We start from the raw sequence: 24,295 nt of genomic DNA, 5'->3' as shown, positions 1-24,295 counted from the left end.
TGAAGGAGCGTTCTTCTCCAAACGCGTTGTTCCATCTTACTTTATGTTTGGACACTAGAGTTAAAGGAGGACACCTGGTCCACCAATGAGCTCTTATCTGATCTTACTTGATGCTTCCTCTGCTGGGAGATGTTGCAAAGAGACAACACTGTAGACCAACATTTGATGTCACCATACTGGGGCATAATAGACAAAAATAATGACTTCCCAGTCTGGGGACTGTCTGAAAACTCACACCTACTACAGGGGTGACCTTCCTCACAGTTCCACATTCACTTTTCAGAATGGAGCGTGTGGGCATCGGATGAATATTGTGAATAAAAACCCTTTAAAAAGAGAGCTATGGCAGGCATGACACAGCGTCTATATCGGCAATATTCATCCCCTGCCCACACATTTTGAATTAAAAAAAGTGGAAGCATACCTGTAATTGGGGGGTCACCATGGTAGTATAGAATTCTCAGGGCCAGTTTGAGTTCATTTGACCTTCAGAAAAAGAGCTACTACGTAAATACTGCAAAGCGAGTTTGATTGAATTGAGCCCCTAGTCTCCTTGACAACAGTCAGTCTCGCAGCAACCATCAGTCCTCCTCTCCCATCTCCTCCTACTCCTCTGTCCCTATCTTCACTCACCATGAAGAGTTCACCTGGCACTCCTCCAGTTTGCCCCCATCAACATCACTAGTTAACTGTGTTCCTTCACCAGTACGTCTGAATGTGTGGCTAGGGCTTTGTATTCACCCGTGAAAGGCAATGATGCTCTCTTGCCAACAAACAGGGTGAAGTAGAAAGCATTGCGAAATACCGGGACACTGTTTTTTCTTTCTGGATGGAAGGTGTTGGTAGACCATGGAACATATGCAAATTCAAAGAGAATTTTGACATTGAAGTTACATTGAATTTATTTTGTATCCCCAAAGTGTTGATGTTGTACTTTTGCTTGGAGAACTGACACAGCAGAAAACTAAACTAGGACACATTCTGTATACAGTGCCTGAACTCAAAATCCTATTTTCTAATGTTTTAAAGAAAACCCTTTTAGGCCGACTGTGTAACAAGGGCATTACGAAACATTTGTTTTTCCCTCTCTATTGTCGTTGTTGATTTTAACAAAAGAGACAAGAGCATAACTTTCATCAAGGACGTCAAACAAAAATTAATTTATTCTCTTTCAAAAGACAATTGCGTAATTATAGACAATGACAAATGAGTGATTAATGTATGTCAAGGCTGTTGCCACATGCATAGAAAACATCAAAGCAATGTTTCCAGAACATTTATTGTAGTGTTTGTTGTCGCAAGCCCCACAGTAAAGCTCTGTTCTATGTTAAGTGGATGTACAGTTCCTTCTGTAATTATTGGGGGCAGTGAAATACTTTTTTGTTCCCTGTACTTCAGAGCAATTACTATGACATTAAAGTGTCGATAAACAGCTTTTATTTGAGATTTATTGTGTACATATGGGTTTCACCATTAAAATGATAGAAGACCTATTTTATACATGGTCGATCTACTTTAGGGCACCAAAAGCATTGGTGTGGATGGGGTTTCTGGTCAGATGTGTTCCATCACAACATTTGTTGTATGCATTACAGAGCTATCACTGTCTTGTCTGGAGTCTATTGGTGTCTGTCAACATGACAAATAAACTGGCCACGTCGTGTACATTCTCACATTCAATTTAAACAGCCGGTCCATCATAACGTAGACACTCACATGAAAAAGCCAATTTGAAGCTGAAGCATCCTAAGGTATCAGAAACATCCAACCAAAATCAACGCTTACCAACAATAGCAATTTAGAGCATCATTAAAAAGAACGACGAAATCTGACAGGCCAAGATCTCTGGTGGATGACCAAAAAAGCATGGGCATTATGAAGAAATATCAGCTCCTCTTTCTACACAATACAATATGACTGCCACTGGAACCAGCTCACTTTTCATAATTGATTATATAACTGCCACTGGCAGGGTTCACAAACAGCTGGCATAATAATGTAAAAGCAAATGCCTCCAAACTCATTGCGATTCATCACAGACCGTAGTCTGACCCCAAACATATGGCCCTAGCAACTAGGGTGTCTTTTGGTTTAGTGAGATGTTTGACCGACCAAATTTGTGACTGGTTAATATCCAGATTTAAATCCAATACATCTTTTTTTTGCGGAAGATTCGAAGACTCAATGCGGGTGTTGAAGTCAGCGGAGCTGTGGAGCTTCTCCCTTCCATGCAAGGCATCTACTATACACACTGCCTTAGGAAGCAGAACACCATAAAAGACTACGGTCTGTTCAGACTGCTGCCGTCTAGTAGACGCTACTGGAGCACCAGGGCGCAGACTTCCAGACCCACAGTTCTTTCTCCCAACCAGCAACGTTGATCACATGAACACTTCATTTGCTTTGGTGACTTTCTATGTACATTCAATGTACATTAGCACATTTTAATGAATCCATTTATAGGCACTACTACACTTATATTTATACTATTTAAGATTTCTATTCTTATTATTCTTATTATTATATATACTGTCCATATTCTGATTTCTACATTCTCTGAAATTGCTGCTAGTTTCTATTATTCTGTATATTTTTGCTATTATTTTTGCTTTATATATTTCTTAATGTCTACTGCGTAGATGTTGCGTGCCATGACACAAGAAATTCACTGTTTAGAATAATGGCAGGTTATTTGGTGCATCTGACAAATACAAAGACTTTGACTTTGAGAAAGATCTAAAAACAAATAACTGAAGATGGCTGCAGTAAAGGCATCACCACTGAAGACACCCATCTGGTGAGGTGAATTGGTCACAGACTTCAGGCAGATGTGATCAAGTACTAAACATGAGTATTTCATTTGAACATAATTTGTCCAATCTGTCACAAAACTTTGTGTGCCCTATAAAACAAGGACTACATACAAAAGTATTGTCAGTTCTCTATGGAAAAACAAATATTTAGACCAATTCACTCAAATAAAAGCTGAGAATCTTTACTTGAATCTCATAGTATTTTTTTTATTTCAAACTTTTAAAGTACAGAGCCAAAAGAATAAGACATTCTTCAACATCCCTATAGTAACGGAGGAAAGTGTATATGTAACTTTATGTTATTTATGTATACAACTCCTTTGTGTAAAAAACATTCTAACATGAAAACATAAACAGCCACAGGAACTTGTCTTTTTTGTCATCTTCTCAACCACCAATTCCTGTGATCTGTAGCAACCCAAGATACTCTGACTCAGCCACAGTCATCCGGTAGCAACCCAAGGTGCTCTGACTCAGCAGCAGTCAGGAGATAGTAAAGTGGGTTCTGTCAGGAGTTAGTTAAGTAGGTTCTGTCAGGAGTTAGTGAAGTGGGTTCTGTCAGGAGTTAGTGAAGTGGTTTCTGTCAGGAGTTAGTGAAGTGTGTTGTGTCATAGGTTGGTGAAGTGGGTTCTGTCAGGAGTTAGTGAAGTGGGTTCTGTCAGGAGTTAGTGAAGTGGGTTCTATCATTAGTTAGTGAAGTGGGTTCTGTCAGGAGTTAGTGAAGTGGGTTCTGTCATTAGTTAGTGAAGTGGGTTCTGTCAGGAGTTAGTGAAGTGGGTTCTGTCATTAGTTAGTGAAGTGGGTTCTGTCAGGAGTTAGTGAAGTGGGTTCTGTCATTAGTTAGTGAAGTGGGTTCTGTCAGGAGTTAGTGCAGTGGGTTCTGTGGTCCCATATAGGATACTCAAATCATGTAGAAGGGAGCTACTCTGGCCACAAGTTTCTTTTAATTTAGAGCAATTTACTCAGCTAGGCTCAGTTGTAGCAGCATCTATACTTGTGGCCTTGTTAAATAAGTGTAGATATGTTTAGAAAAGTCACAGTAAAAGGGGACTGTAATTGGTGGGCAGATTTCCTCTAACCACAATACATCATTTTTATTTCCAGGATGGATCCTGTAATATGACCCACTCCAACCAAGGTTTCTTCTCAGTGGGATTATTGAATATCGCTGAAATCAATATCTGACCTAAAGGGATTATGCAGCAACATGAAATGCGATCGGAAACACCGGTATAGAAAGTGCATGGATGAGGCTTTTATAAACTGTCTTGCGTTGCAAGATCACAGGGAAGGGAGGAACTATAAACTGTAGCTACTAGCCGATAAGAGGGGGAACCAGGATGCTGTTGTTATTATTACAACATGGGCCTACAGGGAGAGTCTTATCTCTACAACTCTCCATGGTTGCAGAGCATGGTGGAACAGCATGCTTTAAACAGGGTCTACATTAGATCTCTATCAGCCTATACATAATCAGAGAGTGTGTGCCTCTTGGGTGAGGGATCATTTGTGACGCAATCATTTCCAAATCGCCTCTCTTTTACTTGATTCTTTAATCATTCTTGGGTTTTTCTCTTGACATAACGACACAACCAGGACTCATCTCTCCCCATCTCTCTCCACACCATGTCCGCCTCCCGCTCCTCCCTCCAAAACTCATCCCCTTTCCCCATTGTCATCCTCCATTCTTTCCCCTCCGCTTTTCACCCCCCCCCCCCCCTTTCTCACAGTCCATCTGGTGTTTCACATGGCGCTGAGGTCATGACAGGAGCGGGATTTCTGTCGGAGGATCTTGCTTCCTCGCTGTCTGCTCATCTCCCTGTACTGGCCCCTGTCTCTGTCTCCTCGGCCGTAGGAGCGCGGCACCAGGCCAGACAGGAACCGCTTGGCCCTGCTGGTCAGGCTCTCCCTGCGGCCTGCCCCGGGGTCCCCCTCCGTCCAACCCGGTCCCACGCAGTCGCCCCTGGCAGCCCTCACGGCTCCCTCCAGCAGCTCGGTTGTCCCATGGTCTAGGGAAGCTGACAGCTCCAGGTACTGGCAGTCATACATCATGGCACTGGAGTGTGCCTCTAGAACACGGAGCGGTGGGGTGGGGACGGCCACAGGCAAACAGTTACAATCAGAATCTAACTCTGGTGTTCATTAATGACGGTGTCACTGAACATTGAAAGGAACACATACTGATTGACTAGGAACACTCAGCGGCCAGTTTGTTAGGTACACTACTCTTGTTCCATGAAAATGGATGGCTCCTACAGACAGAGTGGCTCTGGCTTGTTTTTTTTTAAGGGAAACAGGCGTTGAGTTTGATTGAATGATAGCATGGGGAAAACAGTGTTGTATGATCTCAAGTGCCAGGCATGCCAATTACAGTATCTCAGAAATGTCCGCCTCCTTGGGCTATTTTTGCACGGCATTGTCTAGGGTTCAATAAGAAAAATGATCCAGCCAACGGCTGTCCTGAGTGCAAAAACTCCTTGTTGATTACAGAAGTCTTAGGAGAATGGCTAGAGCTATGCAAGCTAACAGGCTGGTCACCAACACACAGTAACAATACACACTGATGTGCAGAATGGCATCTTGGGAATGCAAAACCCGTTGGGCCTTATCACGGATGCACACCATGTTCCACTTCTATCAGCTAAAAACAAGAAGTTACTCAACTGCCAACAACAGCAGACAACTGAAGAGTGGAAAATTATTGACCAGTCCAACAAATCAGTTTAGTTTACTTGAGTGGTCTGCTAAGTATCCAGTCCTCAACTTAACAGAGCAGTTTTGGGATGAGATGGAAAGGGCTGTTTGCAGCCTGCTTGTTGTTTTGCAATCACTTTAGCATGGACAAACAACCCTGTGGAACATTTCCGACACCTTTTAGAATCCTCGCCCCAAATAATTCAGCCTGTTCTGGAGGAAAAGGGGTCCGAATGGTGTACTTAATAAACTAGACACTGAATGAGCATTCTTACATCGCATTTAAAATGTTCAGTCCATTATAAATCAGACACTAGACATTGCTGAAATTATTTTTTTGGTGTAAAGGAAACAAATCCCTAATAAGATGGCTGGGCTTATCTTCATATACATATAACATAGATAGAACAGCTGATTGCATGGAGTCTTAACCTGTTAATAGTGGAATCAAAATTAAATGAAATTTAATTGAATAAGGAGAGCAGCTCTGAGTTGAGCCGAGACATGTTCCACAAAGAGATGAGATCAACATGAGATCATAGTAGGGGGGTGGTGGAGGGGGGTGGAGGGAGACTCCTGTTCTCTATGACTAAGCAGGGCTGTGTCCCTCACAGCTCTTCAAGAGCAGTCACGAAGAGGGACGAGATAGAGAGGAAATAACAGAGAGAGAGAAGAGAGAGTGACAAAGGCAACACAAACAGACCCCAAAGAGCCTCAGGAGAGCAACATAGCAAGACATAACAAAATCATGAGAAAACAAACATAAATATTTGACACACTTCCGGAAAGAATCAACAGAAAAAAACAAACGCTGCCTTGACCTGCAAAGAGTACAGTGGCAGAATACCTGACCACCGTGATAAATGAATAAAAAACATGACTATTTAGAAACTCAGTGAGCATGGCCTTGCTATGTTGAGAGAGCCTATCTGGAAAATATACTGTACACTAAGTGCACAATGCCCAAAGAATTTGGTGCAAAGAAACAAAGTCCTGCCAAATGTATAAATACATTTGAGTAACATATTTCCCTCAGATCATTCAGACAAAGAATTTGAAAACAAATTGAACTTTCCTAAACTCCTGGATCTGTTAGCCTAAATCCTGCAATCTGCAATGATAGCAGAAAGAAAAGTGACCCGTTGCCATGACAAAGTGCAACCATTAAAGCACAAACAAAATCGTAAACATGTTTAAATATAATTTGTTATTTTTCCTTATCTATAATACTTTTATGTGAATATTGTTACAACTCAGTACATGGCTAAAAATATAACATTTGAAATGACTAACCATTGTGTGTAATGAAATATTTACTTACTTTCCACTTTTTAAGTAGCAAATACATATAGAATAGCTTATTCAACAGTATAATATTATTACACTTGAGTGGGGTTTCACCCTGTCATAGACAATTTATTTACAAAGGCCTGTCAGAATACAAGGATAAGAAAGATGTAGCATTACCTTATTGATGACCACATCATTACTACATTTCTCTCAGAGAGGGAATATGCTGACCACAGCAGTGTTCTGCAAAATCCCAACAACACCCGTCTATTCTCAGGTCAACCATATCGACACTGTTTAAATAAATCTTAGCCTAGCCACTACAGTCAGGAAACCTGTGTGGTAATTAGCCTAGCCACTTCAGTCAGGAAACCTGTGTGGTTATAAGCCTAGCCACTTTAGTCAGGAAACCTGTGTGGTAATTAGGCTAGCCACTTCAGTCAGGAAACCTGTGTGGTAATTAGGCTAGCCACTTTAGTCAGGAAATGTGTCTGGTAATTAGCCTAGCCACTTTAGTTAGGGAACCTGTGTGGAAATTAGCCTAGCCACTTTAGTCAGGGAACCTGTCTGGTAATTAACCAGTGATGCATCAGTTGGATGTCAGATTGCTCCTATCAGAATATACGATTTCAATCTGTACGATTTCTGATCGGTACAATGTACCTTGCTCATTGCCTATGCTGATTGCTTTAATATTATTATGGTGTTGATATTGTTTTTGTAGTATCGTATGCACAATCATGTGATGGCAGTGAGTTACCCCAGAGGAGCAGAACCAAACACCAAGACATTGTACATGCACATTGTTGTGCCTTGTTCTTCAACGAACGGTAAAACTAGTACATGGGGTTTTCTGTCTGAACGTTTTATTTCAGGCGGAAACACGTTTTCCTAAACTTACTCTGGGACATCCCAGACATTTGTCCCTTTTCACTGCTCTTCCCCTAATCACAGCGTTTCACCATGGCACACATTCCTGTCACACACCTCACCACCAGAGGAGCGAGAGGTGTGAAAGTGTGAGCATCTGAATGCCGGCTGGTGTTTGTGGGTTTAGTGTGAAAACACACACACACACAGTAAGATAGTGACACCCGCCCTCGGTTCTATAGGGATAATCCAAAAAGCAGGAAAAGGCTGACAAATACAACACGGGACAGGGCATCCTGCTGAAGTACAGGGCATCCTGCTGAAGTACCCCAAAATACTGTTGAAGTACCCCAACATACAGCAGGAGTACCCCGATAAGGGTGGAGGTGGATGTGTAAACGTGGTGTAAGAAGGAAGTGTGTCAACAAACACACATACAGTTGGTAGAGGTCACTGCTTTCATTGTTAACAAGTATGACTAAAGAAGAATTTAAAAAAATTAAATAATGGGAGCTTGTGGCCTATTTTCTGTCGCTTACTGTAAAATTTAGTGTAACAGACAGTCTGGATACATATATAAGCAGTTCTGCTACTCTAGTGTTCACAGTTAACTGTGTCAAACCTGGACAATGGCCACAAAAACTAAAGGTAGCCAACTTGATTTCCCTCCCCAGAGAATGTTTGCTTTTCTATTCACTGGAAGCCATCTGGCAGTAAATCACTAAGCCAAACTGATTCTTATGGGTTCATCCAGTAACAATAACAGGGTTTAATTTATGTTTCGCTCATAAGAAGATTGCAATGAAAAACATTTATCTTCCCATATTGCTCCTCACAATAGACAAGAATGGATTTTTTGGTGATCACAGATAAACCATCTCTGGTTCTCAAATGGAAATACAGTTATGGAGACAAATGACAACAGGGGAATAGATGGGCCATGCTGAACTGACTGTTTAACACTGCAGCAGAATAGATGAGATTGGTTGGGAAAAAGAGATTTATAGGGTAATTAGTACTATATAATGTCTATACACTGTGCTGTAGATTGTACATTATACCACACTGTGGGAGCTCACGTGTTACTGTAATGTGTGTGTGTGTGTGTTACAGTACAGTGACATGTCCTTAGTAGTCTGTACCTTCTGTACTGATCTCCCGAGAACGGACAAGGTCACTCTTGTTGCCCACAAGGATGATGGGAGTGTGGGGCAGTGACTCCCTGAGGATGAGGCGGAGCTGTGCGGTGCGATGGAAACTTCTCCGGTCAGTCACTGAGAACACGAGGACGACCACCTCGCACTGCAGCTTGGACAGGTCCTGGAGCAGCACAACACACATACACACACATACACACATTATTTATTTTTTTGTTTCGTAAATATGGAGCGAAAAAGCTAAAGATTAGACCACATTAAAATCCACACAGACACCCAGGGCAAAAGCTACCTGGTTAAAATGCAGTTAATATGGAAATAATAAACGTTTCCAGCAGAGGGACGATGATTATCCAGCTTTCACATTTCATAGCCTCCTATTTCAGTACTATTGAGACGGTTCTTATCACCTGTCGAAGGTTATTGTAATCCCACATGACATATTCTGCTGCCTGGCCAATCCCCTCTGCAGCACTGTTTTTCAGGGCTGTCCTGTTCTCTAGTCGTGCCTGGGTATTGAGTTGAGCCTCTGGAGGACAGACCTCTCAGATGCAGTCAGTCACTCAGAGCGGCCCAGTCCCCTCACCCAACCCAACATGGTACACATACATTCTGTTTGTGTCTGTGTCCTACATCTACATGGCCCTGAAGATGAATGTCAGCCCCACAGAGACCCTCCGACTGAAACATTTACAACTCCCACAAGCCGGAGTGGATTGTGCCCCACAGCAGGAGTCACGGCCTCCGGAACCAACTCCATCTTTTTGCGGAGGAGGGGAGGGGAGCTAGCGGCGCGGAAGTGAGCCTGGCCACCTGTCACCGTCTGGGGGCGCGGAGGTGGGGGGAGGAGAGGGGGACGAAGGGGGAGGAGGGGTGGGGGACTTTGTGGAGGTGGACACAACCACTAATCGTTGAAAGCAGCGAAGAGAAACACTGCCACGTCGGAGACTGATTGACGGTGTCATTAATCGAGAACTCTCCAGGGTAACTGTGAAGTAAAAAGGCTTTCCATCAGAGCGATGCTTGCTAACTCTACACTAGTCAGGCAGCTTCTCTGTGTTCTATTTCACTGCTGCCTGCTCAGGCCATCTGTCAGGGTGTACATCCTTCCCCACACACACAGGAACTAACATGCAAGTACACACACACAAATGTTTTTGTTTTTCTATCCTCGAGGGACCCCAAAAAAAACCTAAGCCTAACCTTAACCTAACTGGAAAGGAGAAGGTCGGAAATAGCCAAAGTGAGGTTGTGAAAGTCAAATCAGCATGTCACCCTATACATACCACAAATAATTATTCCTCAGGGTCTCCTGAGAAGAGAAGCCATAAATAGCAATCCAACTGCAACCTGACATTTTGACCATGAATTACATTCAGTATGATGTGCAAGTAATGAATCTACATGACATTTACTAGAACAAATATATTGGGAATATTTTGTATAAAAGAAAACTGAGGTTGATATAAGAGCATCTCCTGACTTAAAACTGATCATTTGTTTAGCCTGTTTCATAAAGATTCCAACAGAAAATACAATACAATGGACCCCAAGAAGAGAGCAGACACTTTTGGTGGTATTAGGTCAGGATCCTTATAAAATCATCAATGTAATCCCTTCAAATAAGTGTAGTAAATAGATTGTAGTGAATAAACTGAATAAACTGGTAAATACACTGTAATAAACAGACTGTAGTAATCAGACTTTTAGGGTGAATAGACTGTAGTACATGGTAGAGTATGGTAAATATTATTTAGTTAATAGACTTTACTAAAAGTATACTGTAGTGAATAGAATGTGGTAAATAAATTGTAGTGAACAGACCCTAGCGAATAAATTATTTAAAACACTCTGTGGTAAATAGACTGTACTAAATACACTGTGGAAAATAGACTGTACTAAATAGACTGTGTTAAATAGACTATACTAAATAGACAGTGGTAAATAGAGTGTAGTGAACAGATGGTGCTGAATAGACTAAATTAAAAAGCCCCCACCCCTATTTGTTTGGCTTGTTTACATGAGGTCTGTTTATGTGGGAGTATAGGATGCTTCTCAGACCTCCTTTGTTTGTGCGGCATTCACACCTGTAGGGGAATGTAAAATACTGTTGACACTGGGGCTGTATCACACCCCTGTAGTATCAACCTAAAAAAGTTGTGTTGTGGCCTGAATAATCAAATCCTAATATTATATTGCCATGTGAGCCCAGGATTCGAAGGCCAGCTCAAACAAAACATTTGTCTCAGCATAGAAATGGACTGTAATTGTATTTTCATTGCATTATCTTTTAAAAGTTCTTATGTACTGTACTTGTTCACTAATATTTTGTATCATGTCATGTAATGTCATGTATGGACCCAGAAAAGGTAACTGCCCTCTTTAGGTACACATGTCCAGTGTTCTGGGACACAAACAGAACCTGAAACTTAAAACAAATATCAGACTTGAATACAGATCGTGCCCCAAATCAAGAGAAGAGAGAATGAAAGAGGTCAAGAGAACGATGAGTCGAGTAGAATATGGAGAGAGGAGTGGACTCACTAGGGAGATAAATACAGTGACCATTTAGGAAAGTAATCATTTCATTCTTCTTTTAGCTCTATAATGTAAAGTTTGGATTTGAAATAAAAACAATAAATATTAAGTTAGAGTTTAGATTCTCAGGTTTTATTTTAGGGTGTTTCTGACACACACAGAACTCTCTTTTTTTCTGTGCAGATCAGTACAGAACTCTTCTTTACATAAACAAACAAACACACAACTCAACAAACTGACTTTGCTACAGGCACATTACAAACAACACTTCCCTAGATACACAAACAGACATTGCAACACAACATAACTGCTGCTTCCATTTGCACATCCACAACACAATGATGCAAACTTATATCTCAGCACCAACAAAACCGAGTGTGCACACAAACAGAACAACATCCTCTTCAAAATGGCTTTCATGCACTGTCCTACTTTGACAGGACTTGTAAAAACCTCACTTAACGATTATTTAGAAATGATGGACATCTCCAGTAGACAGTGAACTAGCTGGTACAAAAATGAATGGCCCCACACTGAGAACTGGACCTCCAGCTTGGAGAAAGCCTGGTTGGTTCAGACAGGTGTGACCAGCCTGTTATTAGAGAGGGTACTAGAGAGCCAACCCACAGCCATGAAAACACAGATTGGCTACATGAGTGAAGTACACAGGGAATAGCCAATGGCACAGTAAATGTCACATATTCAGAAGACATCCTTGGCCTGTTAGGTCACGGCCAAGCATGCAGGCTATTTTAGGTAGCTGGATGACTTATTTAAGCCATTCTTCTGCCTGACGTCAGGAGCACTGCAATTCCCAGGGGCTCGCTGAAGAGACGCTCGGAGCGCCGCTGTGTGTGTGTGAAATGCTCTGTGATGATGTGGCTGGTTGGCTGTGTGTGTGTGTGTGTGTGAGATGCTCTGTGATGAAGTGGCTGGTTGGCTGTGTGTGTGTGTGACTGTTACGTGGTTGCTTTGACATGGAACTCGGTTCAACTTGAGTAGCAGCAGGTGTGATTAGGCTGGAAACCCAGGAACGACTCTGTAATCTCCATATGTTTTATCTCTATTTTTAAATATTGTTTCATCCGATAAAACACTATATTCACAAAATATTCACATGGTTTTATGACGAGGCTCATACAGCTACAGTCAATCTAGTGTTTCCCCCAGGAGCCAGATGCTCTATAGTTCACTGCTTCTACATGGTCTGATAGTCTGTAGTTTCACTGCTTCTCCATGGTCTGATGATCTGTAGTTTCATTGCTTCTACATGGTCTGATGGTCTGTAGTTTCACTGCTTCTAAATGGTCTGATAGTATGTAGTTTCACTGCTTCTACATGGTCTGATAGTCTGTAGTTTCACTGCTTCTACAGGGTCTGATAGTCTGTAGTTTCACTGCTTCTAAATGGTCTGATAGTCTGTAGTTTCACTACTTCTCCATGGTCTGATGGTCTGTAGTTTCATTGCTTCTACATGGTCTGATAGTCTGTAGTTTCACTGCTTCTAAATGGTCTGATAGTCTGTAGTTTCACTGCTTCTACATGATCTGATAGCCTGTAGTTTCACTGCTTCTACATGGTCTGATAGTCTGTAGTTCATTGCTTCTACATGGTCTGATACATGTTGGGGATTTCTTCAGTCCAGTGGTCGCCATGGTAACATGGGGAGGGTGGGGCACCCATGTAATAGGGGATAGCCAGGGACTGGAGCTAGGCAATATCCTCTGGGGCCACGTCACGAAAATATGCATACACTCATACAAACACTGCACTGCTCCTGTCAGGGTCAGGGGTCTGGTTTGATGGGCAGCTTGTCATGGCGTCAGCTGAAGTGGTGAGAGGAGGGTATGGGTTAGTCAGTCTGACAGACAATGTGTTTGTTTATGCATGTTGGTGTGTGTATGTTTGTGTATGTTGTTTGTGTATGTATTAAGGGGAGTGGGAGCTTGTCCAGTCCCTGTTCCTGTAATGCTGCTGGACTGGAGCCATTCAAAATCCTGCTGGCCTACTTATCTTGCCATGGCTTACTAGCGCTTGCATTTACACACACAAAATAACTAATAGAATTGGCTTTCAGAGACAAAAACGGCTCAGGTCAGAGAAATAAGGGATCACATGAGGGGGATGTGAGAGGAGACAGGGGCAGATGAATTTTGAGATGACACAGCTGTAAGAAAGAGGTCAACTCAGGAGGCGATAGAGGGAGGAGAAACAGACCCATATGGAAATCTCATGTATAAATATATACATACATACAGTATATTTGGGGGAACTCAAAAAAATATTTATTTATGATCATAACATATTTATGAAATGTTTTTTAACATAAATATAAAATACATTTTAAAAATATACAGAAATGTTACATTAGCAGTTCACCCAGACTGTCTATAAAGTATTTAAGTAACATATGCAGTATGTTATGTAATGAGGGGAAGTTGTGTGTACATTTATTTTGAGTTCCACATGGTTTGAGACTTAGTATTTAGCAGCTTTGTCAGGTACTGCTGCTTCTCCAACTGTAGCTTCCTATGTGAGGCAATTTCAAGGATTCTTTTACGTTTTTTGTGAATCTGAGAACAGGATTATAAATAGAAAATGTATTTTGTTTCTGTCGTGTACCTTAAATGTATAGCATTTGAATGTATAGCATACTGCCTATATATATCACATATACTGTATATTTAATGCAATATATTTCTTTATTCCTGTATTTTTCATACATAAATGTAATAGTGGTGACAGGAGTCCCACTCAGTATCCCAGCATGCTTTACTGGTGTTAATATTCGTTATGACTGTTTTTTTAAATGCCAGGGAGTTTTACATCTGTCAGCTTGTTGTTTATGTAAATTTTACCCTTGGGAATTGTTTTCTGTTCAGGTGGAGCTTCTATTTGTTGGGATATGCAATGGGTCCTTGTGTAGGTAACTGTGTGATCTGCTTGTTTTCTAGATGTCTTCCTACCTGTGGCTGGTGGACATTGCTACAGACTATTGCCTATAAATATGTATGGATGCTGTTAAATATATTACATTACTTAATGTTCAATATATTGTAAACAAATACATGTAAATTATCAACATATATACGTCAAATGCATGTAAATTATCAACATATATATGTCAAAAGCATACAACCACATATAAGTCAGTCATATTGTAAAAAGGCCAAAGTAGATACTGCTGCAATACAAGTGGAAAGCCTTTAAATGAAGTTCCCCTGAGGTTTAAATGATAAAAGAAGTCAACCAAAATCTCCGCGCCAGACTAGGGGCTTTGTAAAGTCATTATCACAGAAGTTAAGCAAAGTTAAGATATTTAAATCGAAAGGTTCCCATGCATAACAAAGACTATATTTGTGGTAAACACTTAGAATTCCAATCACAGAGCTTCTACTGTACATGTAGAACCAAGCACGAGGTTCTATCACTGTGCACACTGCCTGTACCAACAATATGACAGAAGGCTGTTACATGGTATTAAACTATTACATACTGAGTGTACTTTATCATAATCCAATCCTCAGGGCCACACACACACACACACACACACGGCACATCACATAATAACACAGATGATCCAAATAACAGCTGTGCTCCTCTAGCCCCATTTAACTCATTGAATATGACAACACAATCTCATTCAAAGGCCATTTGAAATACCATACAAAATGTGCCTTAAGAGAAGGATTGTACACATTCAGGCTACAGTATTCAAGCTACAGGATCTGTCCAAATAAAGACTGAAAATCCATAAGACTGCACTCAGACAGAAATTGGAGGAAATCTCATTAATGTGAAAGCAATACCAAGTTTTGTAAGAGAAAATAAAAAAATGAAGTGGGCTAATAAACCCTCACGGATGCCACTGCCTATGGGGTTCTCACATGTGCTTGCACACAGAGGAATAAACACACACACACACACACACATCCTGTATCTCAGCCTGAAAGTTTAAAGACTAAGTAAAATACATTGTAATTTAAAATCCAGTGACATAAACAATAATTGAATCAATACTATTCAGGCAAAGTGAATTGCAAAGTGAATTAACAGACTGTCCTGAGACTGGTGGTATAACACGGTAATACCTTACACGGTAATAGAATGACATTATGCCATAAATAGCTCACCTGTTTCCAGTTATCATAAATGATGACAGCACTCTCCTCATCATCAACTGACACCGTGCGCTCGTAGCCTTCCCCTGGAAACAGAAATGCTCGTCACAAACATACAGTACAGAGTGAGACTTCCTACACAAAGGGACGCGCAAACACACACATATACAGTAAACATGCTCGCAAAGGCTTTTCAAGTGGATACAAAGGAGTTATGTAGGTCTGTAGTTTACCCTATTGCAAAAGGATAGTCTGAGGAATGGAATAAAGATCTGGGACACTTTTGTGGCCAACAAATAGACCTTTGGATGCCCCAAATAGAATGCAGAGTTTAGCGAAAGAGACAGGTTACAAATACCAGAAAACCTTGACTCTGCAAGAACTCTGAGATCTATAATGACTAATGTGTAGGTGGGCTCCTCATGACATGTCTCTGGCAGGGCCTCCTGTAGAGCTGTGTGCCCATCACACTGCTGGGCCATTGATTGGTTGACTGATTAGCCCAACACTGGTGTTATTATTACCCTGACCTTTCAGAGAGCACATTGTGACTGGTGGTTTGTCTTGTCATCTCTCCGCCTTGAGACGGCACTTAGAAAACGGAAAAAGCAATGTTCATGAGCACGACTCAGAATGATGTCGCTATCTTGTGGCAGCTGACATAAGGCCAATTGATATAAAGTTGGTATCCTTTGTGTACTGCATACTCCAACACATACGCACAAGCGGACACACAGGAAATACACACACTGAAGAACTTTACCACAGGCTGTTTCAGAGTCCACTGACAGTGATCTGTCTGACAGTCCAGCCAGGGACAGAGCTAGTGCTGATTTCCCAACCCCATTCTGCCCAAGCAGCACGATCCTTATAGCACTCCCATGATATCCCTCTGATGCTTGACTAAATGATTCATCCCGGCCAAGAGTGTCACTGATTGGCAACATAGCAGGCTCATCAATCCCTGGTATCCAATCATGGTCCTCTGATACGGCTTCCTCTCGCCTCAGCTGGTGCTTAATTGGTAGAGGTGTGCTTCCTCTCCTCAGAGGGGGAGCAGTAGTGAGAAACATGCTGTACTGAGGGAGACAAAAAAGAGTGTGAGACAACAGTAGTGAGTAAAAGACCACGGTAGTGAGTAAAAGACCACGGTAGTGAGTAAAAGACCACAGTAGTGAGTAAAAGACCACGGTAGTGAGTAAAAGACCACGGTAGTGAGTAAAAGACCACGGTAGTGAGTACACACCACAGTGGACAAGACCCCTTTCAGCTTAGAGTTGAGAGCACTAAGGGAGTCATTAAAGGTGAGAAGTGCTTAGAGTTTCAATATTTTATTTGTCACATCCGCTTTTATAGGAGATGTGGATGCAAATGTAGAAAAATGCTTGTGATGCTTAGCTGATGTCGACAAATCAACTTCAGAAGTACCGGACAAATCAACTTTATGTTTAGCATTCATGTTCCCTTTTGTTTCATGTAAAGTTTGACAGGCTGCTTCTGTTAGATACAATAGGTTAGCTGATGCTGACAAATCACACTTCAAGAATATTGCTCTATGGTGCACAGAACTCTTCCATTGTAGGCCTATGTGTGCTGCACTCTTTAGCAGCACCCCCCATTCCATTTAGGTTGACAGGCTGGCTTAGTTTCAGCTACAAGAAAGAAAAAACAAGTAAAATAATATAAAACACTATCAGGCAGCAGTCAGTTAGCTTGATTACCTAGTGGGAAAAACTGCAGTGAAAAGGTTAACTGTAAACACTCCCGCTAATTGATCTGCGCATGTTCTGAGGACACTGCTGCCCGGACCAGAAGGCTAGTGAGGATTTCCATGCTTCAAAGCCCTACTCCTGCTGTCCAGAGAAAATCTAAGCTCAATGTCCACATTAGAAGTGTTTTTTGGGGGGGGTCTCCCTTGGGGCTCTCTGTTGTTTTCCTAGAAAAGTGTGATGAAGGTGTTTAGCTTTTCTGGGAGTGAAGTAATTGATGTTCTCCTTAGAGGCCTCCCTAAACATTTCCCAGTCTGCCTGGGCTTTGCTGTCCTGTAAAATGGTCAACAACTATTCAGTGTTGTACAGGCCTTAGACCAACCACCTTACAACACTTGACAAAAACGATACAGTGAGCCTATTAGTATTGCCAGACCGAATTACACGGAGAGAGAGAAATTGAGATGAACAAAGAGACAACATATAAAAGCAGAGGAATAGAGAAATAGAGTTATTAAACTATGTAACAGAGGGGGTACTGTACAGTTCAGTGATGGGCCTCTGTGTGTGTGTGCGTATGCGTGTGTGCGTATGTGTGTGCGAGTGTGCTCACAAGTATGCCTCACACGTACACACAAGCAGGCAAGCACATTCATAAGCATTTATTGTATAGGCTTCACTCTTCTCAGTTTTCCACAACAGTAAGGGCTGACAGAGCCAGCAGTTGGCCTTGAACAACAGTGTTGCTGGGAGCGTTCAGCATGTACACAGCTCCAGGTCAGTCAGATGACCTCCATCAATATTAATACTGCAATTCATCTAGCCAGTGCAGTCACCCTAGGAGCCAGTAACCAGCCAACAGACAGCAAGGAGCAGGTGTGCTTGTGCTTGAGCCAGTGACACACAGGGATAGTTTACTGCTGGACTTAGCCACTGAACCAATTAGACTAATTGATAGGGTCTAATTAATTAATCATGGTCTTTTTATCTAGGAGACACATGGGAGGGATAAAGAAGACAGACAATACTCTGTAACACGGCTGAGGGAAGTGTGTCATCAGCTAATCTCACCCAGAGTGACTGACGTTGAAAACTAGGGTAAACGGTAACACACAGAACGAGGCTATAGCAAACAGCAGTACAGTAGGCTTCCAGACAATGCATTTGTTGCTATAATTCTGTTTGCTTGCGTTGTTATTATTACCACTCTAGGATGTCAATTACTATTGCTGCTAGGCTACAGTTGGTGTTGAGTTTACCCTATTGTGTAATTATTAGATTCAGTTTTAATTCCCAATCATGTTCACATGTTAATTCCAATGTTGCTATTTTAGGTTTTGAGTAATTATGCAGATACAACATTAAAATACGGTAACTAATTTTGTACATTTATTATAAAATCGAGAATTATCTCCTTATGAAAATAGTATCGTTTAATTTCACAGTTTATTTTCGCACCTTTTGGATGCCAGCCCAGGCGGATGGAGTGTTGCGCGTAAACAAAGTGACAGCTTTGAAATTGTCAGCGCGCTCTTTCTACTAGAATGCCACTTACGTCGAAGCTCAGAGGGTGTGTACAGCGAACCGGAGTGTAAAGATCCAGTAGTACCTGTGTCTAGCTAGCCTACTTAACGCAAAGAAAACGTTTGGCATAGAGCGAGGTGTGTGCTGAAAACAATGTATCTCACATTACCTGGTCAGTCATCGTGTTCATTTATTCCTTTATTTTTGACAAAGAAAGTCCTTAATCGCGACCACCATCATCCACGTCAAGTAATTTGCTCTCGCAGCTTACTCGATCTTTCTCCCATACAGGCACGGCAATTATGTATGAGGGTATACAACAGACGCGCATTAAATGTCAGTTAAAATTGCGAAACCCTTTACCGGCGCGTAATTCCTCATACCCCTTGGACTCGATGTGTAGGCTTTGATTGAAGAACAGTGCAGAGCATGTCAATAGGTGGCCGGCCCTACACCTGCGGCTAGTAGAATTATGAATAAGCGGCTCTTCGCGTCCACATAATATAGCACGCCCCCTTACGCATCCCCTCCTCTTGTCCCAACGCCCAAGAATCCCCTCCGGTGAACGTAGATATACCTGCGCTTCATACATAGCGCATCTCTCTCTCTCTCTCTCTCTCTCTCTCTCTCTCTCTCACACACACACACACAAAATACCACTCCCCTGTGTCTCCTTTTTACTAAGTGCATCAGGGCCGCGTCTTTGACTGAGAAGATACATTGCTTTGACTGATACTGGCTGCAGAACTGACTCATGCAGAACAAAGCAGGCGGCTCTCCTCAAAAGATTTTACACACCTTGCGAAGCAATACCTGTAGGCCGTATAGAAGCTTTACCAAACCACTGATTATCTATTTATTGAGCACAGCATCACATGTTTTCGTGAAACAGACACGAATATAAATTCGTTTCATACACATTACATTTTTTTTTCTTGCCTTGGACACGACTTTTTTAGATGTTGGAAGAAAGTAATGTTGATTCGTTGACTCAGCTTGAATTCTGGCCAGGAATAGGGCAGAGCTTGCATAGCGAATTGTCTGTTCCTTACTCTTGATCCTAAGCCTAACTCTTACCTAAACTTAACCCTTATCCAACAATATTTAATGAATTTCTTCCTCCAGGGCGTATCTGGAAAAAAAAGTATTATAAACACATGTATTCCTTCAGTGAAGATCGGAACTAATTCTTTTTCGTGAGCGTGTCTTCAACTTTTAAACAGCAATGTATGCCTATTTCATGTTCTAAACAGGGTACATTTGCACATTTAATTTAGTGAATCCGGCTAACGTTTTTCCGCTTTCGACTTATCGAGCCGCTAGAGGGAAGCAGAGTAACATTTTCTGGAAAATGTGATAGAAATGAAACACAATTTTCATGCTCCAAGAAACAACTGAATAAACAGTGAATTGCACCGATATGGGCAGTGTCATTTTCTTTGCGTAACTGCCATGGTTTGTGAACGGCCTGATGATGATGTGCACTCCCATGTCTGACCCTGTCTAGCTGGTTATTGGACTGGGTCCTCTATTCACCTAAAAAATGTGTTAGCCCACTGAGCTAAAGCCTGAGGCATTTCCACTGTTCACTAACACAGGTAGAATTTAGTTTTGTAAATAATGTCTACCTCTCTGCTATATGCTCCGAGGGTACATTTATTTTAATGCACCAGAAACAGACTTTTGATCCAAATATGATCTTCCAAAGGTAATTAAGGCATACACAGGTATGCAGTCCTCTGGCAAGGGTAATATGGCTCATTGAACAACCTCCGACACACCACACCTGAGGGATAATTACCCAGAGCCCCAGTACCCTCTTGTGGTTGATTACAGAAATCCCCTGTCTCTGGCTCTGAGTGTCTGGTCCTCAGCCTTGGCAGCTTTGTGTGGTTAGAGGAACGCTGATGCAGACAATGAGAACTGAAATGGGTACTGGTAGATGAGCAGCCACTTCTCAATGGGCCTGTGGAGATGAGCTTTTAATCTGCAGACTTTAATTAAGTCTCATCAGGACATCAGAGTATGCGCTGTCCGTGTGGGTGTCACAGAATACAGACGATGACAGAGATAACTGTACTCATTAACGACCAGCTCTGCCTGACAAGATGTGGCCTTGGGTTATCAGTAGTATACAGCATGTTTCCTGCTAAAATACATTGGAGGAGTCAAGTGGCAAATGGGGCGGGTTCGTGACTCAACTAAAATTACTACAATTTTCTATGTTCATCCAAGCTCACCATTATGTTATTCTCAAAGTCTGTTTGATGGTGGTCACGATTCAGATTTGTCAAGTTTTCCATGTCCTTGTGCAGTGAGGTAACATCGGAATTGGAATGGTCTATAAGACTGAATGTAATTGCAAGTGAAACAAACACACACACACACACCACATAATTATCTAATCAGTCCCAGATCCAAGTGATTCCAACCTCATTTATTTTAAATCACACTTCCCTGTGTCTCAGAATGAATTGCCTCACATCCAAATTCAATTACCTTGAAGAGAAAGTCTGTCAAACTGAGCTACTTTAAATACATGGAGTGTCATTTTGCTGTGTATTGTGGAAATTGATCCCATGCATTCACATTCTTGTCCCTGTGAATTTAGAATGTTATGTCATCCAATCTCCAGATGCTCCAAGATGCCTTATGTCAGGGAAATGTTTTAGTAACTGCTGTGCTTTGATTTAATACATCTGTCAAAATAACTTTAAAAGATACTTATTGGTAGGTTCCTCCCTCTAATGTCTACAAGGGGAATAGCAGAAACATTGTATTTACAACTCTAGATGTCTTTTGCAGTTAACTATATAACAACTATCTTTCTACAATTTGGTATGGTTTGGAAATATTCTTTTTATAGCCTATTGTGCTTGTAGAATTACGATAACGGAGTAAACAAACTCTTGTATAGATGTGTCTATAGTGGCGATGCAGCAGGACAGACAGAGCTCCCTATGATTAGCCTAGAAGCTAATAGTTAACATCTAAATAGCTTAGCATTTTAGCAAATGTATACAATGTCTGGTTCAGAATGGACAGTTTCATATCCAATCTATAAGTATATCCAAGTGAACAAATGCTTTTTGTATACTTTCCCTAGGCTAGTGTAGCGCCAGACAGATATATAATGGGTAACTTACTACTCGTACTAGGTATCTAGCTTGCTACTTATGGAGAGCTTACCTGGAAGGGAAATACTGCATACAGATTGATTTTCAGGTCAGTATCAGCTCATGTATTCCTCAATAGATTCAAAGCGATGTCTATATTTCAGAACTTCTCCAGAACTTCATCCCAATTTCTTTGAGACTGGTGAACATAAATATGAAAATAAACACTAGAAAATTCTCAGGAAGACACCAGCAACAACAAACTATTTGTAAATTACGTATGGTTTGTATGGTGGATACCTAAAAGATACGTATGTACATAATGTTACAAAAGGTATTTTCTGTTACCTGCCACTTTGCAGCAGAGAGCTGCACAAGTTTGATTGTGACATTACTTTTACAGCCAAATGATAATGGACCACTCTAGGGTGTTGAACTGATGATCTGGTTCTCTATATGAGATGCAGCACAGATGGCCCTGAAGAGAAAGTCTAATAAAAATAATCATCATGGCGACCACACAGAAAGGCTGACCCTTTTAGAGAAATTTGAGAAATGAAAATTGGAACTAATAAAATGGGCATCTGCGTCAAATAAACTGCAGCATCAAAGGACAGATGACAGTGGGGCACATCATTATACTGATAACTTCTTGTGGAGCTGGTACGAAAAAAGCAAGGCTGTGTGGCTGCCCAACATGGATTACTGTGTCTCCCTGGCATTCTATTCTGATCATCCGCAAATAAACAATACCCATGTTGTAGAAGAAGATAGTAACCATGTCAGATCTATTTGCTAGAGATGCCATTTTAAACATAGCTGATAATGCCCGCCTAAACTATCATTTGTTAGCAAAGCCAAGCAACATAGCTACGTCAAAGTTTTAAATTGAATGGAAACATTAGCCTAGTGTTGTAGAGTTGAATAAAAAAATTAAACTAAAACTAAAATACAGAGGTGTTTGTAGTTGGTATACATTTGTGTATTTGGCTGATCCATATGAGGTGTCAAAAGAAGTGCAACATGTTGGCAAGGGATGTGTAAATCTGATTAGTGACCAGTAGCTGCCTTGTTTAGATTAATTGTATTTCTGAGGAGCAGAAAGAGAGAACACTGGAAGTAATAAGAATCGAGACGTGCAAAGTGTGCTTTGCCCTTCGGAGCAAGGCGCTTGTTAATAAGGGAATCATCATCTTTATCGTCTCTGTGGAAGTAGAGGTGCCATGCCTAAGAGAATTCTCGCTGTGGTTTCTGCCTGTTGACAGACTGCATAGTGAATGGTGAAAAGGAAGACTTTGCTTTTGTAATTTGACAAAGAACACTAAAGCTAGGACACATACAATAAACAGTGTAAGCCCCAAACATTTTACAGTGTAAAGATGTGAATGGATTGGGCCATGCAGCAAACGTGTAGGGGAGGTGAATACTAAGGACTGCAATGAAGATCAGTGTTGAAGTTCTGTGGAGGTTAATTGATAATGGTGAGTTTTTCTTTTTTAACGTTATTTTTCTAGTCGTTTGAATGATTTAAAAAAAGTAAATGTAATTATTTATTACCACGTTTTTTTCTAGAAAACGTTAAGTTGCTAAATGTTTTTCTCTACTGCACAGTAGGTGGTGGCAAGTACCTAAACATTTCTTTCCGCCGTCTGCAATTATACCATAGAAGTGCCCCCAAAACGCTAGAGTGTGAGCGTGTTGCCTGCTTTTCATATGATTTGGTCAAGGGGTTATGGATTTATGTTTCTTGCAGTAATCAAAAAAGACATTATGTAACAACTCCCACAGAGACTTCAAGAGGAGACCAACTAACCAACAAGAGGATGAAGCCCTTTTAACATCTGCCAAATAACCTGTAGTTCTGTACATGCTTTAGAATGCTGTTCAAAACAAACACAAACAAAAAGTTATTTGTCAAAACACAATTTATGGCATATTCTTTGTTCATGTTTCACTTCATACTTTGCTTAAGTTACAAAATAAAAAACAAACTTATTATGTTAAAATAATATTTTTCCCATAGGTTATGCACAGCACAGTAAACTCAAGAAGCAGTGTACTGTAAGTATTTTTTAGGAATGTTTCTATTCTTTGGGAGGCATGTTTAGAATAATAACATTGTTGTTCAATTACTGATCGCATAAATGTGTCTCACTTGTCAATCATGTTGTTATTGCTGTGAAAAAGATACTAACAATATTTCAACCCCTACTGTCTTCATTAATGTAATTTCATTCCACACTTGATCAGCATTGGTTATGCTCTATTTGTTTTCCATCCTCTCCCTCTGCCTGCTTGAGTTGCTAATGACACTAGCAATGTGATTGGAAAGTAAAGATTGGTATGCCTCGGCTTTTACAACAAAGCACCACATTTATGATTCTGCAACTGTTCTTCTGCAAATGACAATGTTCCTGACTCAACTTACATACTAAAATAAGGGTAAACAAAATACTGAAAAAT

The 24,295-nt window shown here is 41.0% G+C and overlaps 1 protein-coding gene across 1 annotated transcript; it reads right to left on the bottom strand.

Moving 5' to 3' along the window:
- Window positions 1-2,999: 2,999 nt before the first annotated feature.
- On the bottom strand, window positions 3,000-19,291 carry rem2 (RAS (RAD and GEM)-like GTP binding 2). The gene is made up of 5 exons (XM_010889031.5): window positions 18,886-19,291; window positions 16,247-16,562; window positions 15,496-15,569; window positions 8,810-8,987; window positions 3,000-4,882 (listed from the first exon to the last, which is right to left on the bottom strand). The coding sequence occupies exons 1-5, from the start codon at window positions 18,904-18,906 to the stop codon at window positions 4,557-4,559; spliced, it is 915 nt and encodes a 304-aa protein (XP_010887333.1). The 5' UTR covers window positions 18,907-19,291; the 3' UTR covers window positions 3,000-4,556.
- Window positions 19,292-24,295: the final 5,004 nt, after the last annotated feature.

Source organism: Esox lucius, chromosome 3, assembly GCF_011004845.1.
Source record: "Esox lucius isolate fEsoLuc1 chromosome 3, fEsoLuc1.pri, whole genome shotgun sequence".
Classification (NCBI taxonomy): Eukaryota; Metazoa; Chordata; class Actinopteri; order Esociformes; family Esocidae; genus Esox; species Esox lucius.
Note: the sequence above shows the minus strand (reverse complement) of the source record. Positions and strands in the feature narration are given on the sequence as shown.

Excerpts from the sequence above, each read along its gene's own strand:
- rem2 (XM_010889031.5), bottom strand. The coding sequence starts at position 18,906 with ATGAACACGATGACTGACCAG. Across the intron at positions 16,563-18,885 it reads TGAACACGATGACTGACCAG|TACAGCATGTTTCTCACTAC; the intron begins GTAATGTGAGAT and ends TGTCTCCCTCAG. Across the intron at positions 15,570-16,246 it reads GGACTCTGAAACAGCCTGTG|GGGAAGGCTACGAGCGCACG; the intron begins GTAAAGTTCTTC and ends TTCTGTTTCCAG.